The following is a 26918-nucleotide window of genomic DNA, read 5'->3' on the forward strand; positions in this document are numbered from 1 at the left end:
TAATCATTCTGATATCAAAAAAAGACACTTGACGAAGGTCAATCTTCATTCCCAATTATTTAACAATTTCAGCTTAGTAAACTCAGAATAAAATGCTGTTTGTTGCAGTTTGAGGAAGGTAATGGGTATCAGTAGATTAGTTCTGAGAGCAAAATGTTCAGCTGGTATAAATAAAAATGGATATACTATATAGAGTAGAGTCGAAATTTATAGTGTGTACATGTATATATGCATGTGTGTATTGTAAGAAGTATAGATAAACATGAAAGACTTTTATTAACAAGAAAACTTAAATTTGAGATCATGGTTTATTTAGATCAATGAGCCACATGGACTTTTTGTGTTTGTTTCCCATGGCTGTTATAACAAATTACCACAACTGTGTTGATTTATAACATAGAAATTTATTCTCACAATCTGGAGGCCACAAATCTGAAATCAAGATGCCAGCAGGACCACACTCCTCCTGGAAGGTCTAGGGGAAAATCTGTTCTTAGCATCTTCTGGGAGCTGTCAAGCCTGCCTTGTCTTTGGGTTTCATCTTTCTAATTCTGCTTTTGTGGTCACATTGCCTCCTCTTCTTCTGTCTGTAACAACTTCTCATCTCTTAAATCTTCTCCTGCCTTTCTCTAAGGACATTTGTCATTGAAGTTGGACTCACCCAGATCATCCAGGATTATCTACTGATCTCAAGATCCTTAGTTTAATTATATCTACAAAGACCCTTTTTCCAAATAAGGTAACATTCACAGGTTCCAGGGATTAGCACATGGATATATCTTTTTAGGGGCCACCATTCAACCCGCTACAACTTGTGATTAACATGAACCCTGAATTAGACTATTAGACTCATCATCAATGTGGAGCCTCTGTGGTGGCACAGAGGGATTGTGTGTTTTCAGCAAATAGGTTGGTCCCAAAAGAGGGGAGAGGCAGAAATGAGATGTTCATGCCCTGGTCTTTCTTCTAAAAGCATTGGCCAAAGAAGTCACTTCTTCTCCCAGGAAAGTGACTAATAGGGGCAAAACTGTTACCCGTGGAAGAATCCCTTCTATCACCTGGAAAGAAAAGTTAAATTAAGTATTCCTGTTAAAGTGTGTGTGTGTGTGTGTGCGCGCACGCGCTATTTGTCTTTTTTTAAATAGTTTGTGCCAAAATAAACATATATAAGTTGTAAAAAAAAAAGAAATAGCTTAAATGTCTCATAAATAAAAATACAGTTTCTCATGGCTATGAGTACACATCCAGAATATATCAAATTGGTTTATTTGTGTCAGATTGGTCTTAGAGATTCTGTTCAAATAGGCCATTTTTATAGAAATATGTGCTGTTTTTCTCCATTCTTATGGATACTTCTCTCTTCTTCTGCACTGTGAGTAAGGACTACATGAAACAGTGGTCAGCATCAGTAGTGTTCTTAAATCTGTAGGTTGTTGCCTATTTTCCAGCTTTTTAGGACTTTCAACAAAATAAAGGCCAAAATAAAGCAGGTCACACCCAATGAGAAAGAATTTTAATATGGAGTATTTGCACTAAATTCAGTTTTAAACCATAGTCATGATAGTTGCAGTTAGGTAGAGACAAATTGGGAATGCTGACTGACATCAGGGACACAAGTACCCTGAAGCCTAGTGTAGGAGTAAGGTTTTCAGGGCTACAGTACTCTTTAGATTCTTTTTCTCTGCACCAGCTTTGGGGACCAGGGAGACCTCTGTTTAGACCCAAGCTTCATTTCACTGCTCTCAGTAAAATGAACATGGCAATACCTATCTTACAGAATTAAGGGAAATAAAATATTGAAATATACCCTAACCGTTGCCTACCTATAGTAGGCCCCTTCTAAAAATGCAGACTTAAAGGTCTTACAAACAACTCTTTAAAATTTCTTAAACATGGGGCACCTGAGTGGCTCAGTCAGTTAAGCGTCCAACTTCGGCTCAGGTCATGATCTCACGGTTCGTGGGTTTGAGCCCCGCATCGGGCTCTGTGCTGACAGCCAGCTCAGAGCTTGGAGCCTGTTTCAGATTCTCTGTCTCCCTCTCTCTCCGACCCTCCTCTGCTCATGCTGTCTCTCTCTCTCAGAAATAAATGTTTAAAAAACATCAAAAATATTTTTTTAATTTCTTAAACTTTTTTGTGTTGCTCACCTTGGGGAAAGATGAGAAGAGAATTGGATGAATACCCATCATAAACACAGAAATTTAGAAGTTAAGGAGGTGGTGGGGAAGAGGCAAATGCTAACATGTGCTCTGGTACATGAGTGAATGAGAAGAGTCCTCTGAACTCTGTTGAACAGAGCCTGCACACCTGCTCTGGTGCTTCTGGATGCTTGGGAATCCCACGTAGAAAACCAAAAACCTCTCGCGTCTCTGTCTGATCCCTTTCATAAAGCCCCTCGACATGTAGTAGTTGAAGTGCTGTGCTGGTTATCTCTTCAGTGAGGAGAGCGGACTGCTACAGAGGCATACAGACCTCTTTTTGATCATAATCCCTCATGTGTCTTATAATTAACTACCAACATCAGTAATCATGCTCTAAATATTAATTTGATTGGGCATTAACATTATCATGCTTCATTATAATCACAATTCATTTGATTATTTAATAAATGCTTACATTTATAATTTTTCCTTACAAAATATCCCAGTGATTGGTTAAAATATGCTGATGACACTACATCCACTTAGTTTCAGATGATTTAAGTAGCCCCTTGGTATTCAGGAAAAGGAGACATTTGCAAGATCAGTTAGGAGGTGATTACACTGGTCCAGAGGAGAGATGATAATGGCTGAACCAAGACATGAAGCAGAGAGGTGAATGAGGTAATACACATTGGCACTGTGGATGTGATTGACAAAGCACTATCTCCACAATACTACTTTAGTAGTATTTTATTGGAGAAATGCTGAAGTGACACCATCTATTGGAGGGAGGGAGTTAATTTTCAAGACTCTTCTTCTGAAGTGAGAGGGGGAGTATGTTATTTATGACAAACTATAGTCAGATTTCTGTTGAAGAAAGTAACTACTGATCTTGTAAACCTAGAAAGTGACAAAAAAAAAAAAAAAAAAAAAGAAAAGCTGACAGCAAGACAAGTCTTTGAATCCTCACCAGCTGGGCACTCTGTTGTACTGACTGCTTGGAAGAGATGAGACAGTGTGCACGTCAGACAGGAAGGGCTGGATGTGCTGCTGCCAGCACCTCTCACTTTTGATTTCCAACTGAGTTGCTATTTCACAAGTGCTCATCTTAAAAAACACTCTCCCTCTTCCTTTGTTTGGAAGGAATTCTATAAGTAGGGAATTATCCTCACAGCTCTGGACTATAAGAACCTCATCTTTGATCATTCTTTACAACATCTCCAAGTAACTGAGGCCCATTTATACTGGCTCGGGAGTCCGAAGAGCCACTGACTGAGTAATAAAATTAAGCTAATTTCTAATTTACTTTATTTCTGAATGGCTTCAATACAAACCCTTTTATTTAGTTGCGCTTCACATTGCGTGTACTTCACACTCCTGGATGGCACATGATACAACCCTTTTTCTGTTGTTAAGTCTTTACTATTTGTTTTTGGTTCTTTACTCTTTGATATCTTTTTTGATTATTTGAGTGTAGTTGACCCACAACATTACATTAGTTTCAGGTGTACAGCGTAATTATTCATTTTCTCTATACATTATGTTGTGCTCACCACAAAAAAACAGAAATACCATATGATCCAATAATGCCACTACTGGTTTTTTACCCAAAGAAAACAAAAGTGCTAATTCAAAAAGATATGTGCGTCTGTTGGCCATCTGGATGTCCTCTTTGGAGAAGTGTCTGTTCATATCTTCTGCCCATTTCTTTACTGGGTTGTTTGTTTTTCAGGTGTGGAGTTCGGTGAGTTCCTTATAGATTTTGGATATTAACCTTTTGTCTGATATGTCATTTGCAAAAAGGGAGAGAGGCAAACCATGAGAGACTCTTGAATGCTGAGAACAAACTGAGGACTGATGGGTTTGGGGGGGAGATGGACATGGAGGGGGGCACTTNGTATGTGCACCCCTGTGTTTATTGCAGCATTATTTACAATAGCCAAAATGTGGAAGCAACCCAGGTGTGTCCATCGATAGATGAATAAATAAGATATGGTACACACGCACACGTGTGTACACACACAAATGGAATATTATGCAGCTTTAAAAAAAAAAAAAAGAGGAGATCTTCCATTTGTGACAACATGGATGGACCTAGAGAGCATTATGCTAGGTAAAATAAGTCAGACTGAAAGTCAAATACCATATGATTTCACATGATAAAACTCTCACTCGGGTTTCCTATTTAAGTGGGTATGCTGGACTGTACACTTTTGAGTAACCATGAAAAATCCTGTGAGTTTTCATTTGTGTGTGGGCCTTAATCTTTGGAAGGCCATACCTTCCCGTGTAGCAGGGAAAGAGGTAGTGCCAAGGCTATGGAGACTCTTGTCACATGGAGTTTTCAAGAGATGACCCTAATCTAATTTCACTTGTTTCATCAAGGTGTCTGAATCAGGATAAGGAATCCCTGGTGTCTGTTTGTAAACTACACCAAGTACTTGTATGGTTGCAGCTGTCTTGGAATCACCCGTTAGAGACACTAACAGAGGTGCCATGGTGTTCCTCTATTCTCTCTTTTGGCCCAATCTTGAAGCCCCTAGGAAAGGACTTTATATGTTTAGACATTTCAGCCTTTTTTTCTAATCCTTCCTTCCTCTTGACTATAGAGGATTTCACAGTGGACCAAACTCACTAATCTCCTAAACTTTTCTTCCTCTCTTGGCCTGGCTGAAACAGCCACAAGCAAATATCCACATTGCCCTGAGCTTAATGGGATTTTCCTCTGGAGCCAGTATAAAGCCTATTGAATGATGCTACAAAGACAGTACAAGGCATGACAGTTCCTAAACAGTAGTATTTGTCTAGAGGAACTGTTATTTCCCCTCTCAAAAACTTGCCTATGGAACCTACTTAGTGTGTGTTTGTGTATGCGTATGTGTGTGGTGTGAGGGACTAGAAGAGAAAAGCTTAGGGATACCTGTGTGACAGTCAGTTAAACATCCTACTTCAGCTCAGGTCATGATCTTGTAGTCCATGAGTTCAAGCCCCAGGTCGGGCTCTGTGCTGACAGCTCAGAGCTGCCTGGAGCCTATTTCAGGTACTCTGTCTCCCTCTCTTTCTCCCCTCTGCTGCTCATGCTCTCTCTCTCTCTCAAAAAAAAAAAGAGGAAAAGGAGGGAAAATCTTGTGATGTGGGAGATTGCTACTTTAAATACTTTAAAGAATAGGATATTTTGCCAATTAAAAATATTTGTTGACATTCATTTTAGAGTTTCTACCCTTTGCCCAAGTGTGAATCTTCCACGGGTCTTAACAGAAAACAAGCCTTGTCTAATTTAGTAAAACAGGAAAGTGAGCTTGAAGTTTCCCTTCAAAGTTAGTGTTTTGGTTGGAATGTCAGAGCAGATGTTTAAAAGCCTTGAGAACCGTAACACCTGTCTTTCTGTTGCAGGTGCAACAACGAGAGTGAGTGGTCCCAGATCCACGAGAATATCATCCGCAAGTCCAGTGCCAAGTATTCTGCTCCCAGCGCCAGCCATGGTAACATACTTCTCCGGCTAGAAAACTTTGTATTGCATTTACTGTTCCTGATCATGCAGATCTATAGATCATACAGTAAATTTGTGTGGATCAGCTTCCATATGTAAAGTTCAGTTCCCTACAGACAGTTCTTTTCCTCCCCAATCATTGTCTACTATTTCTTTTTGTGATGATTTGAGAGCTTCCCTAATTACTTTCAACCAAAATATATTTTCTGTTCTTTCCATAATGGATTCCATGTGTTTTGATAGGTAACTTAAATTCTAAGTTAAATCCAAAGCGAACAAAAGGGTTCAGTGTGTGTCACATTGTGAAGTCTGTGTTTTCCTGAATAAAGAATACACACCCAACCAAAAATAAAAGACAAATATTAATATTCACTTTTTCTATTCCTGTTCAATGTTAGTATCACCAAGAAATCCTGACACTAATGATAATCAGTGATTGGTCTGCCAATATCATTCAGGAACTGAAATAGATAATCTTTATTTCACAGCAGCTTGTATTTCAGTTCAATTTCTTTTCCTTTCCCTTCCTTTTCTTTTAAAACTGTGTAATTCCTATCTAAATCTTGGTGCAATTCCACACATTAGAAAGATTGTGTTTTCTAAATTGAACATTAATTGCTTGATTAAATTAGAAGCACTATTTAAAAGGCTCTGAGCTTTTATATATCCTTGAAAATAGCTATCACATTTACTTGGAACCGTGCTTCTTCCGACAGTTTTACCTATCAATTATTTCATAATCTTTTTTACATAACATTTGTTTTTTAACTTTCACAGCCTTGTTATAAATAAAAGTGGGCCTTACATGACATTCTAAAGCCACTGTGAGGCATGGGAGTTTCCAAAGTTGTTAAGAACTTAATTTTTTCTTTATCAGGATCAGCAGATATTCAACTAGGATGGACCTCAGAACAACTCCACATGAGAGGCTGCAAAGTTTGAGACCCTCAGCTGGGAGTATTTGATTTCTCTCAAATTCTGTAGCACAGAGAGCCTCAAGCCTCTCTTTCAAAATTTTTAAGTGACTGTTTTTTATATGTATGTGTCAAGGACCTCCATGCAGTGTGCTTGAAGGGGAAGGGAGCCCATATTTCGCACACAAAACCAGGCTAAAGCAAGAGGAAAATAAAATCTTGTTTATAAAATATAAAAAAGTTACTGGTGCAGTGCCTGGGTGGCTCAGTAGGTTGAATGTCAGCTCAATGTCAGTAGGTTGATTTCAGCTCAGGTCATGATCCCAGTGTTACGGGATTGCACCCCACATCAGGCTTTGTGCTGAGTGTGGAGTCAGCTTAAGATTCTCTCTCTCCCAGCCTAAGTGTCCATCAACAGATGAATGGATCAAGAAGATGTGGTTTATCTATACCATGGAATACTACATGGCAATGAGAAACAATGAAATCTGGCCATGTGTAGCAACATGGATGGACCTTGANTATTTTTAATGATTTATACAACTTCATATATGTTTCTTGGGCTGGGATTAATTTACAGTATTAATCCCCATCCAGTCTTTAATCTGAGATGAAATATAGTAAGAAAACAGTTCTTGTGTCAGAGATCATGTTAATGGAGAAATTGTAATAGAATTAGTTACTTTTAAGTTCTTTGGCTTGAGAGCCAGGTGATTGGTAGATAAATCAGCAAGTGTTCTAAAGGACTGGTTGCATACTGGGTAAGTGAGCGGGTCACTTTTCTGAGTTACTTGCAAGGCTCTTTTTTTCCTGAAGACTAAGTTTAGCATTATTTGGCATGTGCCTCGATCACCCAGGGCTTCAGAACCGGGAAGAGGACTCAGACGTTCCAGAATCCCAATTCCTACAAAAGCAGATGAAGTTTTATAACCTCCATTGTTGGTTTCTTTCATTCTTCATGTGCCTTTTCATGTGTTCTGTTGCATAAACTGAAGCCTACTTCCTCTTGCTTGTCACACTTAGAGGTAGAGAGCAGCTGTTAAGAATTCTTTTGGATAGCCCAAAAGCTAGATGCGACTCTCCCCATGTCTTCAGTCTGCATCCTCACAAGGTGCACTTTACATCTCTTCAAATTTGGTTGCTCAGAAAATTAGATGAAAGGTAGGAAAGATAGTCAGTGGGCACTTGAATAATCCTTGCCAACGTAAAGTGAGAAGGATGCACCTATTGATTTTCTTTTCCTTTCACCTCTAACCACCATCTCAGATTCTGGAAATTGTCTGATCTTTAGCAGTCTGCTCCAGTTTAGGCTGTCTCCTAGGTCAGTGGGCCCCTGTTCGGCCAGAGGATAAGATCTGATAGCCATGTAAAGACACCACAGATAAATGCTCTGGGGCTGTGGAGGGGGGAGTGAGTACCTCTCAAGTTGCTCTCTTCTGAAGAGTTTGTTGTGATCTGGATTCTGGCCCCCAGCCTTTCTGGCTCATAAGTTATTTGTAGTTGAGTCCACCAAGTGATTAGGTTATGAAAAAAAAAAAAATAGGGTGTTCAAAACCCTAAACAGTAACCAGAATAAAAACTGGAATACCATGTCTGCTTTCCAGAGCACTGTGATCTCAGTGTTAATGACACCTAGGATACCGTATGTGAAATCTTAGGGTTTTTGGGGTACATGAATTTGGCCAAAGCAATGAGATCATCTTGAGGTCTGTCTGGGTTGCAGTGAAACTCAACAGTGTTGACTCCCCAGCCAAGCTGTGAGAGTACATGTTCCTTGTTACTAGGATACTTTGATCTGACAGATTCAGTGCCTGTGACTGTTCTATGTGACATCTCTCTTACTCCACTTCTCTATCCCTTCTTACCTCTCCATTTCCAAATCATTCTTATCCTACAACTCTTGTCACTGTCTCTAACTAGCTACCACTTTTCTGGTTGTCCTAATTATCATAATTCCAGGTTTTTAGTTGATGAGATTGCTTCCTGCTGACACATAGATCAGCAACTAAATTTATTATCCTATTAGCAGCTAATCTCATTCACAGAGTCTTAGAATCACTTCCTAACTCCATCTGGGCTTCACCTTCCAGCGTTCTAGCCACTGGCTACAGTGGTAACCCTTGGGGGCAGGGGAGAGGATGATTTCCAGGAGATTCTTACTTTATGCAAAACTCCTAAGGTACATACAAGTAATGAAGTGGAAGCCAGCTCACCTGGGGACACATTACAGTTTCTCCCATGTTCTGAACAAAGCCTTTGGGATCATCTGGAAAATATGAAACTCATAGTCTGAAGCAAAGCTCAGTTAGCCCCACAAAACATCCCTTCTTTTCCTTGAAGTGCAGTGATTCCCTGCAGGGAATGTGAGGTCTGCTCTGCTGCTCTCTTTACAAGCCATTGTAAGATTGAACCAACAACTTGCTTCCCACATTTTAGCATACTCCTGGCATAAAGCATAGCACCTCTTAGCTCATTCATTTTCAGCTGGTGAGACATCCTGACACAAGGTCTCTTTTGGTGACACTTGTTTCTAGTCTGCCATTGTTCCTGTAGATTTATCTGGGTCCCTAAATGTGTGGTTTGTGTAGTTCAACCCTCTCATTCAGTGAGTGTTTGCTAGGGCCCAATCAGGCCCTGGGCTGGAGGCTAAGGAACAGAGAAAAAGGCAACTCAGTCTCCCAGATCTCGGTCTGTATTTAATAAACCAGTTCTCTGGGTTATTGAGGTTATCTTTTCTTAAATAGCTTTCTAGAATGTTTCTTCAGAACAGCATATAATTTCTATATCAAAATTTTTCTCAAGAAAAATGCTGAACTTTGCATATTTTCCTCCAGAAAAAAAGTGTGACTCTTTATGTCATTTCTAGTACTATGAAACAGGGTGGAAATGTGGTTCTGAGTAAGAAAATACTTTTATTTTTGCAGGTCTTATCATTTCTCTGCAGCTTCTCCGTGGAGACATGGAACAGATTAGGAGAGAAAATCCCATGATATTTAATAGGGGATTGGCAATTACAAGAAAACTGGGATTTCCTGATGTCATCATGCCAGGTAGGCCACACTTCTTGGGGCTGGGTTGGGAGACGGGTTAGAAGGATGGAGTCCGGTGCTCCTCTCATGAGCAGATGGTAAACTGTGATGTGGAGGAGCCCTGCAGCCATTAAAAGCCTCTCCCAAACAAGGTTGCTGACTACAATCTGGAGTCAGTGGCTCCTTTGTTGGCATCTTTTCCAGAAGCCACCACATCATATCCACCAACATGACATCTGCAACATGACAATCCAGCAGATGGGCTTTGTTGTCTCCTGTAGAGACTTGAGTGGTAGGAACCAAGGAAGGGCTGGGGGGAGGGGGGGAGGATGCCTTATACTTTCTTCTCTTCCATTACATTTGTTAGAAAATTGACTCATAAGAACTTCCTCTTTAAGGGGAAGAACATACCAAATATGTGCCTATAATATTGATGAATCCAATTGATGAATCCAATTCATGCAGGAAAAGCAGATATATTTTAATGTATCAGAAAACAAATAGGGCAAATGGTATAAGTTAGGCACTAGGTAAGTACTACATAGACAGTTTCTCAGGAATTGGCTCTCTATTCCCATCTAATGCCCAATGGAGCCAGGGCAGAAAGTGGGAATGCATCAACCGTCACATTTTATTCTAGCAGGTCAGTCCCAGGTTCACATTTCCTAGTCAGGCAGGTACAGGCAAAGCATCCAAAGTAGATCAAAACAAGCCATCAAAGCCACGGGAGCCATAGGGAGTGAGGGAAGGACAGGCATCACTCAGATGGAGGGCAGGTGTTCTGATAAGCAGAGAAGATGTGAACAAAGAGAGGGAAATCAGAACAGGCAAATAGCTGGTTTTCTGAATGGATTATAGGAGTAAAGGACCTACCTTTTCCATTGAGTTTTAATGACCTGGTAAAAGCTTGTTTGCTTCTGTTTGAAAGAGCCAGGGCAGGCCAGACTGAACTGATTGTCACCATTCTACATATCACCTATTTGGAGTTCTTCATGGTGTTCTAAATCCCCTTGCTGGAAATATTTGTCAGCATAAACCCAAAGGGGACTGTGGCCTAAGCACAGAGAAGGCCCATGTAAGGGATTCTAGCTGCCTTCCAATTTCCCACACTATGCCTGGACTTGTTTTATGCCACCTGCATCCCCCACCCATAGACACTGTGAATGCAGAACAAGCTGCTGTGAACAGCCCCCATCTCCTGCTCATGCACACAGAAGAATCTGTGTGGGATTCTAGGCCACTGAATCAGTTCCATGTTTATCTTTAAATGCTTGGGAGACTTTATGCTTATGAAGGGCCTCCATCTGACTGTTGGAGAACAATGTCCTTCACAATGTCCTGACACCATTCCTCAGCCCTGGTTATTAGGACAAGAAGAGCCCAGGCATAGTCCTGGGTCCTTGACGAAATGTCATGGAAGAAAGAAGTGGTTACCAAAATTGATCTGGTGATTTTTTTTTTAAGTTAGATACCCCGGCTCATGAGATGGAATCATATATTCTAAGAGATATATTTAAAGTCCTTCCTTTCTTTTAAGAACTTGTTAAGATTTGGACATTTGGACATTTCCTTCCTCTTAGCCTTCATAGAGTATTAAAACCAAGTGAAGAGAGACTAAAAAGGAACAAAACTCAGTGAAAAAAATTCTTAAGCAAAGTTTGATTTCAAGAGTTATGTTGTCCAACCCTCATCTATGGAAAGAAATCTTCTTGTACAGCACCCTGCATCTCTTTGCATCATTGACATAAAGTCTTATAAAGGACTTCTGGGTATGCTAGACATGTCTGGGGAAATCAGCTGTATCAGGCATTGGTAATGCAGGCTGACATTAAGGGAGTTTTCCCTCCCCACTGGGCAGCTAAGGGGCCATCATATCATTCGCCCCCACAGGGCTCAGACACAGGGCAATCGTGGGAGGTCCACGACAGTCCTGTATGTATGCTGCTTCCAGGGTTGTCTGCCTTTGAGTACTAAGCGCTAGAACTGAAAGTAAGGATTGATTCACAGTCAGGAAGCAGTCCTTTGTGCATAATCTGTCTCCCTCTCTACTCTTCTTCCCCCTGAGGAAAGACTTTTTTGCAGATGGCCACTCCCAGGGTTGTGAGGTAACAACTGATTGACAGACCTCTTAATGCACTCCAAGATCTCATCAGAGTGGGTTTGCCATTCTCAGGCCTGGTCATAGGGCTGGCCTGCATGTATTACTGGAGCAACAGTAACAGTGTGCAGGAATGTTTTACATTGCAGTTCCCTATCTAGGGAAATCATGTAGCCAGAACTCCCTTGATGAGACTCCCATGGCCATCCATCCACCTGCAGCTGATCCATCTTTCCCTTGTAGGAGTATTGCATCTGGGCCGTAGCAGTCCTTCAGTCCTTACGGTGCTGGTGTGACCAAATTACAAGAAGTTGCAACTTCTTGCCACATGGACATATATACGAGAAATGAACAAGGCAATGAATTATGTCAGTAACTGTGAGCATTTCAACACTTAAGTCAAGAAATTAGAGTAAATGGAAAAAGTATTATTACTCATAAACTATGATTCTTATTTTAAAACAGCATTTGATAGAAATTTCCAGGCACTCATTTATAGAGGTCTTTTTTGTCAGAATGGCCCAGATAGGGCTTTCTCAAAGTATATTGACAGAGCTTAGAGCTTTGAGTTACAGAGTTCAACCAGGCTCTAGCCACACCAGTATCCAACATACCATTTTGTAAATGGTCTCTCTGATGGTCTCCCATTGCTTTCCATGGGTGTGTACATACACACCATGTGACTGCTATGAACAGGAAATGTGCTACTCTGCCACAGCTGAGGTCCTGACTATACAGCCATCCAGCTCTGCTCATGATCTGTGGTAGCAAGCAAGAGGCAAGAATGCTGTTGCTGGTGCCCCAGGAGGTCCCAGAAAAGGCACACTCCCAACCCAGGAGATGACATTCTAGACTATAGAAGAACAAAATAGATACGGGAATTTATGCCTAATTTTGAAACTAAGCATTCACAGCCTTTATTGGTTGGTCACCATATTCCTGAGGGTATGTCTTCCTTCTCTCCAAACTCACTTAGTTCAGTTCAAAAGCTAATAACTCCTTTCCTAGATTTTTTTTTTCTTTTCAAGAAAATGAGCAGGAAAGACTAGAGTAGGACAGGTGTTCCCGGTGAACAAGTTGGAGTTAACATTGTTTCCAGTAAAGTAACTAAAATAAAACTTTAAAGAGAACTGCTGGCCAAAAGACTATAAACTGAAAGGAATGATTTAAAATCTTTTGCTCAAGAAGGGGCTATGCTCTCGTGCAGACCGTGCCCAAGCCAGCAGAGCCGGGACCACCTCCTACATTCCTCTGGAATTCTTAGCTTTCCTGGAAAGCCTGTTCCTCAGAGTCAATAGGAGTACAGAGTTCTGTCATGGCTCAGTGAGAATTACTTGTTTTAATTTGTTTTCTAAGTTTTGAATTTTTAAGGCTTTTCATTTACTGTGGGCAATATGGGACAGGTTTCATATGAGTTTTTTTAAATGGTCTTCATCTTGGTAGAAGAAACCTGATTTTGAGTTAATATGCTCTGGCTGAGGGCTAGGTTTTTCCCAAAGCAGTAGTTTTCCAGCATTAGTATGTATCCAAGTCACCTGTAGGGCTTGCAGAAACAAACTGCTGGGCCCACCCCCAAGAGTTTCTAATACAGTAGGATTGGAGTGGGACCCAACAATTTATAGTCCTTACAAGCTCTGAGATGATGGTAATCTTGCTAGTGTGGGACCCCTTTTGAGAACCATGTCCTAGAGAGGACTCTGCCTTAGGGAGGCTTTGTCCCTCCCTAAGTCAGACCTGACACAAATATTGCTCTCTGGGTTGCTCCAAACTTGCCCATTAGAAGGCAGCTCTACAGGCATGGCATCCTTCTAGGGGACCCTCTGATTCTTGCCCTTGTGCTTAGAAATACACTCTGCCCTTTGCTTTGACTCTTGATAAAAAGTGCATGCTTCATCACCGACCTGCAAGTGATTTTTTTTTCTCTCTTTTCCTGTTTGTCTTAATTGTTCTTGTCTCTCTCTGTGCTGTCCCCTCATTCTTGCCCCTTTCTTTCTGGTGCAGAGATGAAGATAGTTGGGTGTAAGTTCCTGCTTTTGTGTGCCCTGTCTGCTTTTTGCCTGCTTTGTTTCCATCTTCATTTGTTTCATGGAATGTTGCAATACTTGGGTGGGGTATCATGTACATTATTAATCCTTCATCAGCCTCACCTTTTGGGGTAACTGACATAAAAAAAAAGAAGCTACTAGCCCAACCTAGAAGACTGTGTATTACTTTAGGTGTTAATTAAGATCTGAGGAAACTAAGAACATAGTGGAATGTTTAGAAACTTTAACAAGCCCCAGGTGTGTAGCTACAGGGAAATAGTTGTATGAGACACTGAAAAGAAAATGAGTAGTGCTTATCCCAGACTATACAGAATCAGAAAGGTAGAAAGCTGCTCTTTTCAGCTCTGTTGGACATGTCTCACACAAAAGACAAACACACAGAGACATGACTTTTGAAAGAAAGCTCTCCTCAGGGAGAGTGATAAAAGTATTTACCACAAGTAGTAGTGGTCAGTCTGTCAAATGAGGCTTTGGCAATATCTAAGGGATGATTTAGGAATGATCACATCTGGTCTGACAACAGGTTGGAAGATCATTACATCCTTGACCCAAGAAAGGAATACCCATATGTAATGATGTCAGACCGTGCCCATTCTTGTCTTCCTATTAGAACAGGGAACATCACTGACCTTGTAACAGTAGAAACCAGTAGAAGTGTGACACTGAAGACATGATTTGAAGGTAAAATACCCTTGAGTATATTTCTTTACCCCAGTTCCTTTCTCCAGCAGCAGCTGTTGTTAAACATTTTCTTCTGTAAACATCCTGAGATAGTCTATGCACATACCGTGTTTCATTTTTGTTTTAATTTCTTTCTGTGCAAATGATAGAACACTGTGCCCATTGTCCTGAGCTAAGAATTCTTGCAAATTGTTTCATGTGAATCATGTGGGACCACCTCTGTTTTGTCATTGTTTTTAATGGGTGCATAAGGTTCTACTTTCTGGGTGTATCACAATTTTTGTAGCCCTTTCTTGTATGTATTTAGATTATTTCCAGTCTTTTGTTATTACAATGATTCAAAATAAATATCCTTGTATTAAAAAAAAAAAGAAAAGAAAAGAAAGTAAAGAACCTGTCTTTCTTGGATACTCTGAAGAATTCCCCCAAGAGTCTTTTTTTGGGGGAGGGAGAGGCCTCTTCTTTAAAATAGCAGGCACCTGGGTGGCTCAGTCAGTTGGGCGACAAACTTCCACTCAGGTCATGATCTCGCAGTTCACAAGTTCAAGCCCCACATCAGGCTCTGTGCTGACAGCTCAGAGCCTGGAGCCTGCTTTGGATTCTGTATGTCTCTCAATCTGCATCTCCCCTGCTCATGCTCTCTCTCTCTTTCTCTCTCTCTCTCTCTCTCTCAGAAATAAATATTAAAAAATAAAATAAAATAAAAACTACAACAAAATAAAACATTGGTCATATGCCTGAAATTGTCTAAGTTGAATGGTTGTTAATGTCTCCATATCTCCATGATGCTGTCAGGGGATTTCACCTTATTCTACCAAGAGATAAAATTGGTGCCATCCTGAGCAGGCTGCTGTGTCTGCTGAGAGAGAGAAAGTTAGTTCTAGTTTCACATGGTCTTAAGGGAAGGAAAGCACTAATCCTATCTAGAAGTAGATAAGGTATAAATAAATAATACAGTGTTAAATACTAGTATCCTTGAACCCAAAGCCTCCTAATGTATAACTAACTTCTACAGAAGGAACATGAATATAATAAAGAGTCCAAATAAGACTGAGTACCCAAACCTGTGTCAGCTGTCTTGGATTATTTCTCCTGGGATGGAATTCCACATAGGCTAGAACCTATGTAGCCCCAAAATTCCTAGTAAATCTGGGATATCTGGCAGGAGATTCTGTTGCTAGAAGATGCTCTGGTGGCCAAGCCAGACCTCAGAGGTTCTGAAACCTCTCCAGAGACTGCTCTCAGAAGAGATGTGCAAACACACTGTGAGCTTTGTTTCTCCAGTGTCATACTAGGATGTAGGGCTTCAGAGGATCACACCTGGGCAGTGAGATGTCCAGTTCTCTGTCACTGCTGGATGCTCTGTCACAGTGCTTTCAGCCCCCTAAGATTTCTGATAGCTGAAGAACACTTTCCTTCTAAGACTTCCCACTCCATAAAGACACCAGAATGTTTCAGGCCAATCCCTGACATAATAAGGTGGTTTCAGGTTCATTACCTTGCTCCTTCCTAGCAGCTGCTTATATAGACTTACAAGAGTCTGTATTTTTGATGTGTAGTTGCAGCATAGTAAAGCTGTTCTTGACACATAAACACCCAAGCCAGGTATCAGGAAACTATAGTCCCTGGGCCAAATCCAGCCAGCAGCCTATTTTTATACCACCTCCCATCTAAGAATGTTTTTTCACATTTTAAAAGGGTTGTGAAAACAAAGAACATGTAACAGAGACCTCTGTGACCCAAAAAGCCTAAAATATTTACTATCTGGCTTCTTACAGAAAAAGTTTGCCAACTCTGCCTACTTTTAAGTCCCTAGTTCCCTGGCAAGCAGCTATACTAACAGCTGGCTACTCTGAGGCCCTCATACAAGAGTAACCTCACTCATTCATCTTTCCATTCAAGAAACTCTGTTGCATGTCAACTGAGCACTAAACACTCAGAGATATAAGGCATTGCTGATGCTATTAGGTTCTCTGCTAACCTTAGGAAGCAGAGGACACCTACTAAAAGAGGCAGGGTTGCCCTCAATAATACCTGCTCCCACATCCTGCCAAAAAACCTCTCCCTTCCATATCCCTCTCAGCATTCCTCTGTTATGCTTAAGAGCTACCTAGCCTCCAACACCCAGCCAAATTCATCAGCAGCTTCCCAGCAAACCCCTATAGTCTGGCTCCCTGGCATTAAGCCCTGGAGAACATCAGAATTGCCTGGTGATTTTTGGTTTTGTTTAATGTATGTACACAAGCCCCACCCAAGACCAACTGGAATCTCAAATGGTAGATATTAGAAATCTAGTTTTATTAAGTGTCCTAGGTGATTAGAATACAGCCATCCACCCAGTGTTCTGCAAACCTCACAAACCACTACTGAGGCCTTCTCTTTCCCATCCTCATTGTAATGTGCCTGTCCTCATCCCTCTCCTGGTAATATTTCCTTGCAACTGGCACTAGAGTTTACAGGAGCCTCCTGGAGAGAGTGTCTTAACCCAAACGCATGATTCCAGTATAGGCTTTGTGAACATGTAACATGTAACTTCAGGGACAGCTGAAGAGCAGGGAACCTTGGAGGCTATCTGACCCAGGCCTGGGTCATTAGATCCCAGGAGCCTTTCACATTGGCTGCTTCTTGGGTTTTCTCCTAGTTCTAGGAGAATTAGTAGAGAGCTCTATTTAAATGATCCCCCAGAGAGCTTTTGGCAAGAAGGCCCCAGCAACATTAACTACCACAGTTCTCGAAATTGAGGCCATAATTTGTAAAATTGCAACCCATAAAGCGGCCTAATACCTATTCTGCTGAGAATAGCCCTGGTTTAGGCAAGTCTGTTCTCCAAATAAAGAGCAGCAAAAGATCTGATGAAATCAAGCTGCTTCAGTCTGTAACTCAGAGGGTATGTTTACTTGCATTGATAAATTGTCTCAGCAAGATATCGCTAAAGGCATTCTGCTTAAATAGAAAATTTTAAAAGAATGAAAACTGTAGGAATATCTATCTCAGCCCTTCCATTTGAAATTGGCATTTTGATTTAAAATACCCCAGAGGAGCTGCCCAGAAACCATGGGCTCACTGTATATAATCAACACGGGCCAAATTCTGTCATCATCAGTCTCCAAGATAATGCCCACTTTTGTATGAATATTCTGTATCATATATTGCTAGGAAAAACTTACATGTTTCATTTGAAAGATGTTCATTTATGGTTAACTGTTGTGTAGAGCCATGGAAATTTAAAATATTTATACAGGCTAGAATATTGCTGGTAGCCAGTATCTGCTTTTACAAGTCATGTGGATTACCTTGAGAATAACTTCTAGAGAGTCCTGGTTTAAATCAGAGTAATAGTTAAACAAAGTACCTATTCTTAGGATTAGACATTAAAATTCTCTAGACTATTCACTTTATGCCAAATCAGCCTAGAAATTTAATAATTACTTAAATTCCATAGAAGAGCTAATGTGTAAATAAAAGACTTTTATCAAAACAAGGCTCTAAGATGTCTGTTTCAGTTGTTAAAAATTTGGGGTGCCTAGGTAGCTCAGTTGGTTAAGCGTCCAAAATCGGCTCAGGTCATGATCTCATGGTTCGCGGGTTCCAGCCCCGCATCGGGCTATGTGCTGACAGCTAGCTCAGAGCCTGGAGCCTGCTTCAGATTCTGTAACTCCCTCTCTCTCTGACCCTCCCCTGCTCATACTGTCTCTCTCTCTCTCTGTCTCTCTCTCTGTCTGAAATTAAAAAAAAATTCAAGGTGTAACCAACTTTTATTTGTCCCATTATAATACCAGTTGCCTATAGTTCCCATTTAATTTTGACTTTTACTTTCAGGAATGATTTATTCAGCTTCTGCCCTTATGGTAACAAACTGATTTAAGTTTCCCTTCTGCTTTCCTTTCCTACCCTACCTGCACACCTGAGTGCTATTTTAATGATATGCTAGGAGGGCCCAGAGTTGGACGCAGAGATGTCCAAAGGAGGCAGATTAAAGTCCAGACTCATGAAAATTCAAAGTAGAGGCTTTTCTCAAACCAGGAGGGAAGTCCATGTGAACTGCAAGTATAAACACCCTCTAGGCTGTCCTACCTATTCAGCAGTCAGTTGCATTTTTATGTGATTTTCAAAACATATTTTCCTTTCCCTTCATGGTAGCCTCAGGGCTATTTGGGGAACAAGATGTTTTTCACACATTAGAGAAAGTTCCCTGGGCTGTGAGAGAATAATTAATTGCTTCTCATTGACTGCTCTTCCCCCACTTATGCTGAAGTATATTGAGAACTTCATTATGCAACCAAATAACCATGGCTGCACTCCTAGTATAGTAAGGCCACTTAAAGAACAGAAGGTCTGGTCATGAAAACCTCCAAAGCCCAATATATATGAGAGTTCTAGTCTATCATGTTTCATGCATAAGAGACACTAAGACACTTACACAAGCAGAAGGGTAGCCTGTGTAGAAAAAGAGCCATCATCATGTATCTGACCAAAGCAGAAAGCTTACCTGCATACCAAAAACAGTATCTGTTTATGTCATTGTGATTCCAGGTAATGAACATTTTTAGCTGTATCAGTTTTGCTAAGAACTGAGGTAGAAAGAATGTTCTGAATTGACTTGCTTTGCAAGTTAGTCTTTCTGTCACCTCTCAGTTGAATTCTTCATGCTGCTAGCACATCTTCACTTTGACCTTACATGTTTTCCTTTACCATTTTTTTCCTTTGAACTTCTTTTTCCCAAGGGACTTTACATTGTTGTTGTTGCTGTTGTTATTGTTGCTGCTGTTGTTGTTTTGAAAGTCAAAATAACCTTCTTTAGAATGTATGAATAAAACTGGTCATGTTACAAACTTAGAAGCTTAAAGCAGCCTAAATGAGCTCTTCTTCTACAAGAATAGACAATCCCATTCCCCTAAAAAAGGCAGATGTGGTCATTTCTTAGGTCATTTCAGCTTGTGGTTTGGGCTTCTCCTGCCCAGTCTCGAGCAGCAGATATTGGCAAAGTGGGCAGAAGTCAGAGCACAGTGTAGGAACAAGAGCACAACAGATTGTCACCAATTCTTTAGCACCTGTGCTTCTGGAAAGTCATCTGCTTCCAGAGCACTTGCAACACAGAAGGAAAAAAAATGACAGTCCAGTGACCTCTGTCTGACACTCCAGCAAGGGATGGGATTTGGAGCTAAGCCTCCAGAAGGAAAAAGTAGTATATCCCCTAGTCAGACTCAGAAGGGTTGTGAGTTGGAAAGAAGAAAACCTATAAAAGAAAAAGGAAACCTTTTTTTTTTTTTTTGAGGAAAAGGCAGAGTGATTAGTAGTTATGCAGTAGACATAATTAAATATTACTCCTGTTGATTCTAAAGTCTTCCCCCTTTGGAAGGCTTAGATTTCAGCCATTCTCCTGGGGGGTAGAGAGACTGAGTAGTCACCTGTAATACAAAAGAAGATTCTCTGACTCACTTTTTCCCACCCTGGACAAGGTGTGGTGAACACCTTTAGAATTTAGACTTAGAGAGCACCTGACTAACCACCCTGAGTGCTGCTGCACTGATATCAGTAGAATGTCCACCTTTATTAACCAAGCTTGCAATGCTCTGAGCACCCACCTCAACCCCAGAGGATCCCAATGCTAGCCTGGTCCTCCATACAAATAGGGCAGTGTGGCTTCTGTGGTCATGAAGACATGACATTTCTCTCCCCATAGGCGATATCCGCAATGACCTGTACCTAACCTTGGAGAAGGGGGATTTCGAGAGAGGGGGAAAGAGCGTACAAAAGAATATTGAAGTGACCATGTATGTGCTTTATGCAGATGGAGAAATACTGAAGGTAAGACTTGCCAGTCAGTTTGGAAAGGAGGCTAATCCTATAATAATTCTAATCAGTCTATGGACTTTATTCAGAGACCCATTCTTAGGCAGACTGCTCAGATCATCGCGTATGCATTCTCTGCCTTTTCTTTAAGGAAACCCTGCAGCATGCTTTGATAATGACTTCGTGTCACAAAACCTTTTTAGAAATTCTTCCCAGTCTGACCTCAATCCTTCCTGCTCCAATTTAGACCTATTCCCTCTAGTTGTGTCCTACATGTTACTTTTTCTTCAATTCTGTCTAGCATCAAGCTGCCTACTTTTGGTAACTGTTATTAGGTCCTACTCTTTCTGTTCCTTAAGCTAATAAAGGTAATAAAAAGTTGCTCTTTGGTCAAGGGTGGGGCTTAGGCACTCACTTGCTGGTACCAAGTTTTGTGACAAGGAACAACAGACTCAGGTTCTAAAAGATTATTTCCAGCCAATGCCAGTACAAGGATGCAAATATATCTTCTGTCACTCTTCATTCAAAGTGAAGACCTGGAGTGCTGTTTTTCCATTGTCAGTATGTCAGTATTTCCCTCAGTCATGTCATGGTGAAGTCATGTCATATCAAGACAAATAACAAGCCATCATTTGCATAGCACTTGACAGAAGGCAAGTCACTCTTTTATAGACCTTGTTCCTGTATGTTGACAATAGCCTTGTGAAGTAGGCAGAACAGGAATGGTTATCTACATTTTACAGAAGGAAATAGGTAAAATTAGTCAAAATCATCTCCCAACACTAGAAATAAATGGAGGAGATGGTTTAATTGGTGGTAGAGGCACCGATTTGTGTTTCATTTTAAAAAACTCACCTCAAAGACTAAGGCGTGTCCATTGTTTGCATGGATAATGCCAAGGCCATCAGAGCTGTCAGCTGCTCAGACTACCCTTATGCAGATAGGGAGCTTCTCCTGATTATATTGCCTACAACTTCCTGTCTTCCAGGAAGTTAGGGCTACATCTTCATGGCAGTATTTGGAAATAAGGGTCAAGTTAAATCTGGTCTGCCTTGTCTATAGCCAAAGGCATTCAGCCAAGGGCAACCTAAAATGCCAGTGCAACATTGTGGTAAGGAAGATTAGAAAACAGACTCTCTCCACTTTATATATTAATTAGTTTTCTAACTAGGTAAAGTGCCATATACAGTTGACTTCTGTGGAGTTTCTTGTTTCCTTTAGTAATGAGGATGAAGAGCCTATGTTAGTCATTCAGATACGCTGTTCAGTTTCCCTCTAGTTTATTGAACAGTGTGTATGGTTACTTCTGCCCCATGGAAAAAGCGCATTGTTGACTGTTGATTCCTTATGTCATTTGACTGCTGATTCCTTATGTCATTTACACAGTTGTTTCCAAAAGTATTGAGTTTAAGTCAAATGAATTTTCTTATCTTGTAGATTTGGCCCAGTGAGAAAATAAGACTTGCACAAAAGAGAACGTGTCCTAGTGACATAGGGAAACCCAGGGGCTTCCTCCAGGAAGATCATACTTTATTTTGCTTCTCTCTTCCAGGATTGTATAAGCTTGGGTTCAGGAGAGCCAAATAGGAGTTCCTACCACTCCTTTGTCCTCTACCACAGTAATAGTCCTCGCTGGGGAGAAATTATCAAATTGCCCATCCCCATTGACCGGTTCCGGGGCTCCCACCTGCGCTTCGAGTTCAGACATTGTTCCAGTAAGTGAAACTTCTCTCCACATTCCTTAGAGGATATGAATGTTCTGTTGTCTCAGAGCTCTTTTCTCAGAAAGGGAATTAAGAGGGTTCTTATGGTTGGGGCAATAAAATGAGGAGTTCTGAATAAATGGGTACTCAGAGATGGGGTGTCAAGAGAGGCTGTTCTTTATACAATGACTCAAAGCCAAAAAAGGTCTGGTACTCATCCTTCCTTGTGTCTGGTCCAGACACTGGATAATTACCAGTGTCATCCTCCTTTGGATGTTTCCTGTGTATATATTAAACTGTTCTTTAAAGGGCCTCTGGATTCTCAAGACTACCAGTCTAGTTTCTCTTTGGGTCTAGTTAGCCTGTGTATCTTGGGATATAAGTGGAAATTCAGTCTAGTACATTTCTCATCATTCCTGCAGTCAGGTAGCTACCTAATTAATGAAAGGAAGGGACAAAGAAGTAAAGAATGTAAGTGATAAGCACAAGGGGAATTTCTGTTAAAATGCAAAGCGGGGATCAAAAACAACTAACACTTAGCTCTGGTTGCAGCAAAGGACAAAGGGGAAAAGAAACTCTTTGGCTTTGCATTCTCACCCCTGATGCGGGATGATGGCACCACTCTCTCAGATGACATCCATGAGCTCTATGTGTACAAGGTATGGAGGCTGGCTGTCTCTCACCTCAGCCCTCACACTCCTGAGGCCACTCTCACATATGGTTCTGAGTCAGGCGGCTTTCAGTGGGCAGGCCAAAAGATCCAAGGTAGTATGCTGGTGGATGACAGCAGGACAGCTGTGGGCAAGCTTTTGACTTGTAACTATAGTGGCCTTCCTCCCACAAGTAATGCCAGCAGGTCCTTTGTCCCCCACCTCCCACTCCACAAGTAATGGAAGCCTACTACCAGCTCCTTCGTGCCATTGACTAGTGCATTCAGAGACCTGCCATTTGAGATCACGGTTTTGTCAGCTATCACAGCACAGTTGCCACCCAAAGTTGCCTCCACAGTACATGGAGGCCACCTGCCCCATCATGTTCTCTTTAAAAGGTGTGTGAGCCATTCTGGGGAGTTTCTGAACAGAAACCACTCTTCTAAGAGGACCTGAGGCCCAAGATCTGGCCTCAGGAAGAGGAAAGCAAACATCAACATCAAAAAACCTGTGACCTGAGCTTTGCACATGACATGGTTCAGGAAACATTCTGTGTTCTCTACCTTTGCCTACAGTGTGATGAGAATAGCACATTTAACAACCATGCTCTGTACCTGGGCTTGCCCTGCTGCAAAGAGGACTACAATGGCTGCCCTAACATCCCCTCCAGCCTCATCTTCCAGCGCAGCACCAAAGAGTCTTTCTTCATTTCCACACAGCTCTCCTCCACCAAACTCACCCAGAATGGTAGGTGATGGTACCTGCAGGGTGCTGTCTTCCCTGTCATCAGTGACTGTTTCCATGTTGCTGATGCATGCTAAGGGAGACAGAAATCAACTGCTGTTTCATGCCACAATGAAGGCATTAGTTTCATCTGAAGTTGAAGAAACCACTTGGTAATAGCAGCCTGTAAGGTTTCTCATGGTTTTATTAGCCCCAGAGTTTCAGATTTCACAGATGTATCTTTGGCCTTGATGTCAGCACTAAAGAGGCTGTTGTAATGTTTGAAGCTACTTCTCTTCCTCCAGATTCCACCTGTCCTTGGCAGGGAGAGTCTGGGCTTTTTACGTGTCCTTGGCATAGCCAGTGTTCCTTTCTTTGGGGCTTGCTTTGTAGTGGACCTCCTTGCTCTGCTGAAATGGAAGGCTTTTCCAGACCGGATCATGGACATACTAGGGCGGCTGCGGCATGTCAGTGGAGAAGAAATTGTTAAGGTATGACTTCCTGTAATTCATAAATGCTACCTAAGTAAGAATCTGGGAAGAAGGTCTTACTTCACCTTGATTTCTACCAGTATGTCTCTAAGACCATTTCTCAAAATATAATTAGATGAGTAGGACTAGAGTTCTTTTTCTTTTTCTTTTTTCAGTTAGCTTCTTTTTTTAAAGTAGGTACATCAGGTTTACTACCTTTTAGAAACTAAGTTTTAAATCCTATTTTCTGACTTGTTTTTCTTCCTAGAAAGTAAAACAATAATTAGAAATACACCCTGTGCTTTGTGCTGCTTCCTCTTCCTTCCTTAGGTCTCTTTCTCATTTTCCTTATTTATAACCCTTTTACCACAAACCTGGCTTGAAGTCTTTCTGGCTCTACTCACTTGATTATCTAAAAGAACTCTAAATGCTCTCCATTAACTTGTAGCTGCTGTTTTTGCCCAGTCTCTCACTTACAGTCCATACCAGAGACCCTTCCCTACTTCCTGCCTCAGCTGCTTTCTCTAGGTACCTTTATGACATTTTCCATCTGTGGCCTGGGCAGGCTGACAGCACTACCAGTCCCCATTTGTCTTCTGTAAGGCTTCTCTGTCCACCCAGTTTAGCTCAAGAAAACTCCCAGGCACCTCCTGATTGTGAAAGCCCTGCAGTTGGATTCTTTACAATGGACTGAAGTCTGCTGAGGAAAGTGGAGGTGCTTTTGATGATCAACAAGAGCAGTGGAATATAGAATAGACATTAAATTTCAGGAAGGCAGCTTGTCATCAGTGAGCATTCTTAGCTCTGTCATTATAATTATCAAATAAATTAGCAAAGATACCCTATCTATACTTTCATTTTACAGCTCCATTGACTCAGTAACACACAACATGTCTCCAAATGAGAAACAATTTTAAAGTCTGTATACATCTGTGTATTTTTATGAAGTTTCATCTGAATTTTGTTTAAATCAGTTAATCAGATATCATAAATTTTAAAAAAACTCTTAAACAAGCTAATATTAGTTTTTGAAGCTTAAGATCAGTTTATTCTCAGGGCATATTTTTCTTCTAAATATATTCAGTATTGCACTGTATTTTAATTAAAAAACAAAAATAAAATAAACATATTAAAAATATCAATTATCAGGCAAGGTATTACAAAAAGTCTATGATTTTTTTTGAGAGAGAGAGAGCAAGCAAACATGAGTTGGGGGAGGGGCAGAGGAAGAGAGAGAATCTTAAGCAGGCTCCATGCCCGGCATGGAGCCCAACACAGGGCTCAGTCTCTCAACCCTAAGATCAGGACCTAAGCAAAAATCAAGAGTCAGACACTTAACCGACTGAGCCACCCAGGTACCCCAACGTCTGATCTTTTTGAAGCTGAGTAGTATTGTATTCCTGATAAGAGACTGTCTTATGAGCATATCTGCTTTTAGCATCAATAATTGACCTCAAACCACCAGAAGAGGGTGTGAAGAGAATCTGCTAGCATTTTAAAATATTATTTTTATTTTTTATTAGAATATTTCAAACACACACAAAACAAAATAGTATAAAGAGCCCTACGTGTATCTGTCACCTAGCACCAACAGTCGTCGCCCTATGGGCTGATCCTGCCCATCAACACTGCCATCCAAACCTTCCACCTCAGACTTGTTTTATTTATTTTTTGAATATAATTTATTGTCAAATTGGTTTCCATACAACACCCAGTGCTCATCCTAACAAGTGCCTTCCTCAGTGCCCATCACCCACTTTCCCCTCTTCCCCACTCCCCATCAACCCTCAGTTTGTTCTCAGTATTTAAGAGACTTGTTTTAAAATAAGCTGTAACTTGGCAAAGAGAAAGAATGAAATCATGCCATTTGCAGCAACGTGAATGGAACTGGAAGGTATTATGCTGAGTGAAGTAAGTCAGAGAAGGACAGATATCATGTTTTCACTCCTAGGTGGATCTTGAGAAACTTAACAGAAGACTATGGGGGAAGGGAAGGGGAAAAAACAGTTACAAACAGAGACGGAGGGAGGCAAATCATAAGAGACACTTAAATATAGAGAAGAAACTGAGGGTGGATGAGGGGCGTGGGGGAGAGGGGGAAATGGGTGATGGGCATTGAGGAGGACAATTGTTGGGATGAGGACTGGGTGTTGCATGTAAGGAATGAACCATGGGAATCTACCCCAAAAACCAAGAGCACACTACACACTGTATGTTAGCCAGTTTGACAATAAATTATATTTAAAGTAATTAAGTTGTAAACCTTGTATCATTCAATTGCCTTTTGACCAACAGAATGTTAGATTTTATTTTGAAAGACTGTCAGTATCCTTGAGTATTATTCTTTCCCTTAGATTTTGCATCTTAGGAAGAAAAAGGCATATGTTAAAACCAAAAAACAAAAACAAAATGGCTTTCAGATCTTTTACCTTCATTGACAGCCCTCAGCAGCAGCTTTCTCCCTTCTCCCAGAATATTGATTTCTAGACCAAAACATGGTGTCTGTAGTTAAAACCTAGCCTACCATGCCACACCCTCATTCAAATGTCCTCTAAGATTTAGGCCACAATAAAGAGTGATGGATTACTAAACTCTTTGGGGTCCCAGGAAAGTGAACTCTTTTTCTCAAAATGAATTTGGTATCATAATCACTTAGATTGATTTTATTTCAAAATTACAATTCTACACCATGGATGTCCTTTGTATTTTAGGTAACTTCTTTCTTTCCGTAGAAGTTTTACACTTACCCAGGAGAAAGAGCCTCTCCAAATATCTCTCAAGGCCCTTTGGGATATATGCAAATACCCAAAGTCCACCTAGTTACCCCTTAGCTAGGTGGAAGTGGGATGGGATACTAGATTAATTTTAAGTGGTGGTTTGAGTTCTTAGGAGATCTTTGAGTTTGTTTATTAGGAGATGAATTCATTGGTGTATGGAAGTTTGACCATGGATTCAAGGTCCTAAGATCTGAGCCCCCTGGTTTTTATGTTGCAGTTTCTGCAGGACATCTTAGATACACTCTTTGTGATTTTGGATGATAATACAGAGAAATATGGCCTCCTGGTGTTTCAGTCTTTGGTAAGTCTCATGCCTGCTGACTTTTCATTGTTATTAGTTATTTCTGTCATATATTTTTATTTATTTCTGAGAGAGAGAGACAGTATGAACAGGGGAGGGTCAG

At 40.9% G+C, this 26918-nt stretch overlaps 1 protein-coding gene across 1 annotated transcript in view; it reads left to right on the forward strand.

Annotated features, from left to right (window-relative positions):
* DOCK3 (dedicator of cytokinesis 3) overlaps positions 1-26918 on the forward strand; it is a 194813-nt gene that overhangs the window by 76030 nt on the left and 91865 nt on the right. The window contains exons 10-17 of the mRNA XM_077763419.1: positions 5535-5623; positions 9470-9595; positions 20082-20206; positions 21744-21906; positions 22447-22553; positions 23120-23291; positions 23661-23758; positions 26732-26815. Of these exons, the coding sequence (XP_077619545.1) occupies positions 5535-5623; positions 9470-9595; positions 20082-20206; positions 21744-21906; positions 22447-22553; positions 23120-23291; positions 23661-23758; positions 26732-26815 (964 nt within the window). The remainder of the gene's footprint in view (positions 1-5534; positions 5624-9469; positions 9596-20081; positions 20207-21743; positions 21907-22446; positions 22554-23119; positions 23292-23660; positions 23759-26731; positions 26816-26918) is intronic.

This window comes from Crocuta crocuta, unplaced genomic scaffold, assembly GCF_008692635.1.
Source record: "Crocuta crocuta isolate KB4526 unplaced genomic scaffold, BGI_CrCroc_1.0 scaffold1079, whole genome shotgun sequence".
In the NCBI taxonomy this organism is placed as follows: domain Eukaryota; kingdom Metazoa; phylum Chordata; class Mammalia; order Carnivora; family Hyaenidae; genus Crocuta; species Crocuta crocuta.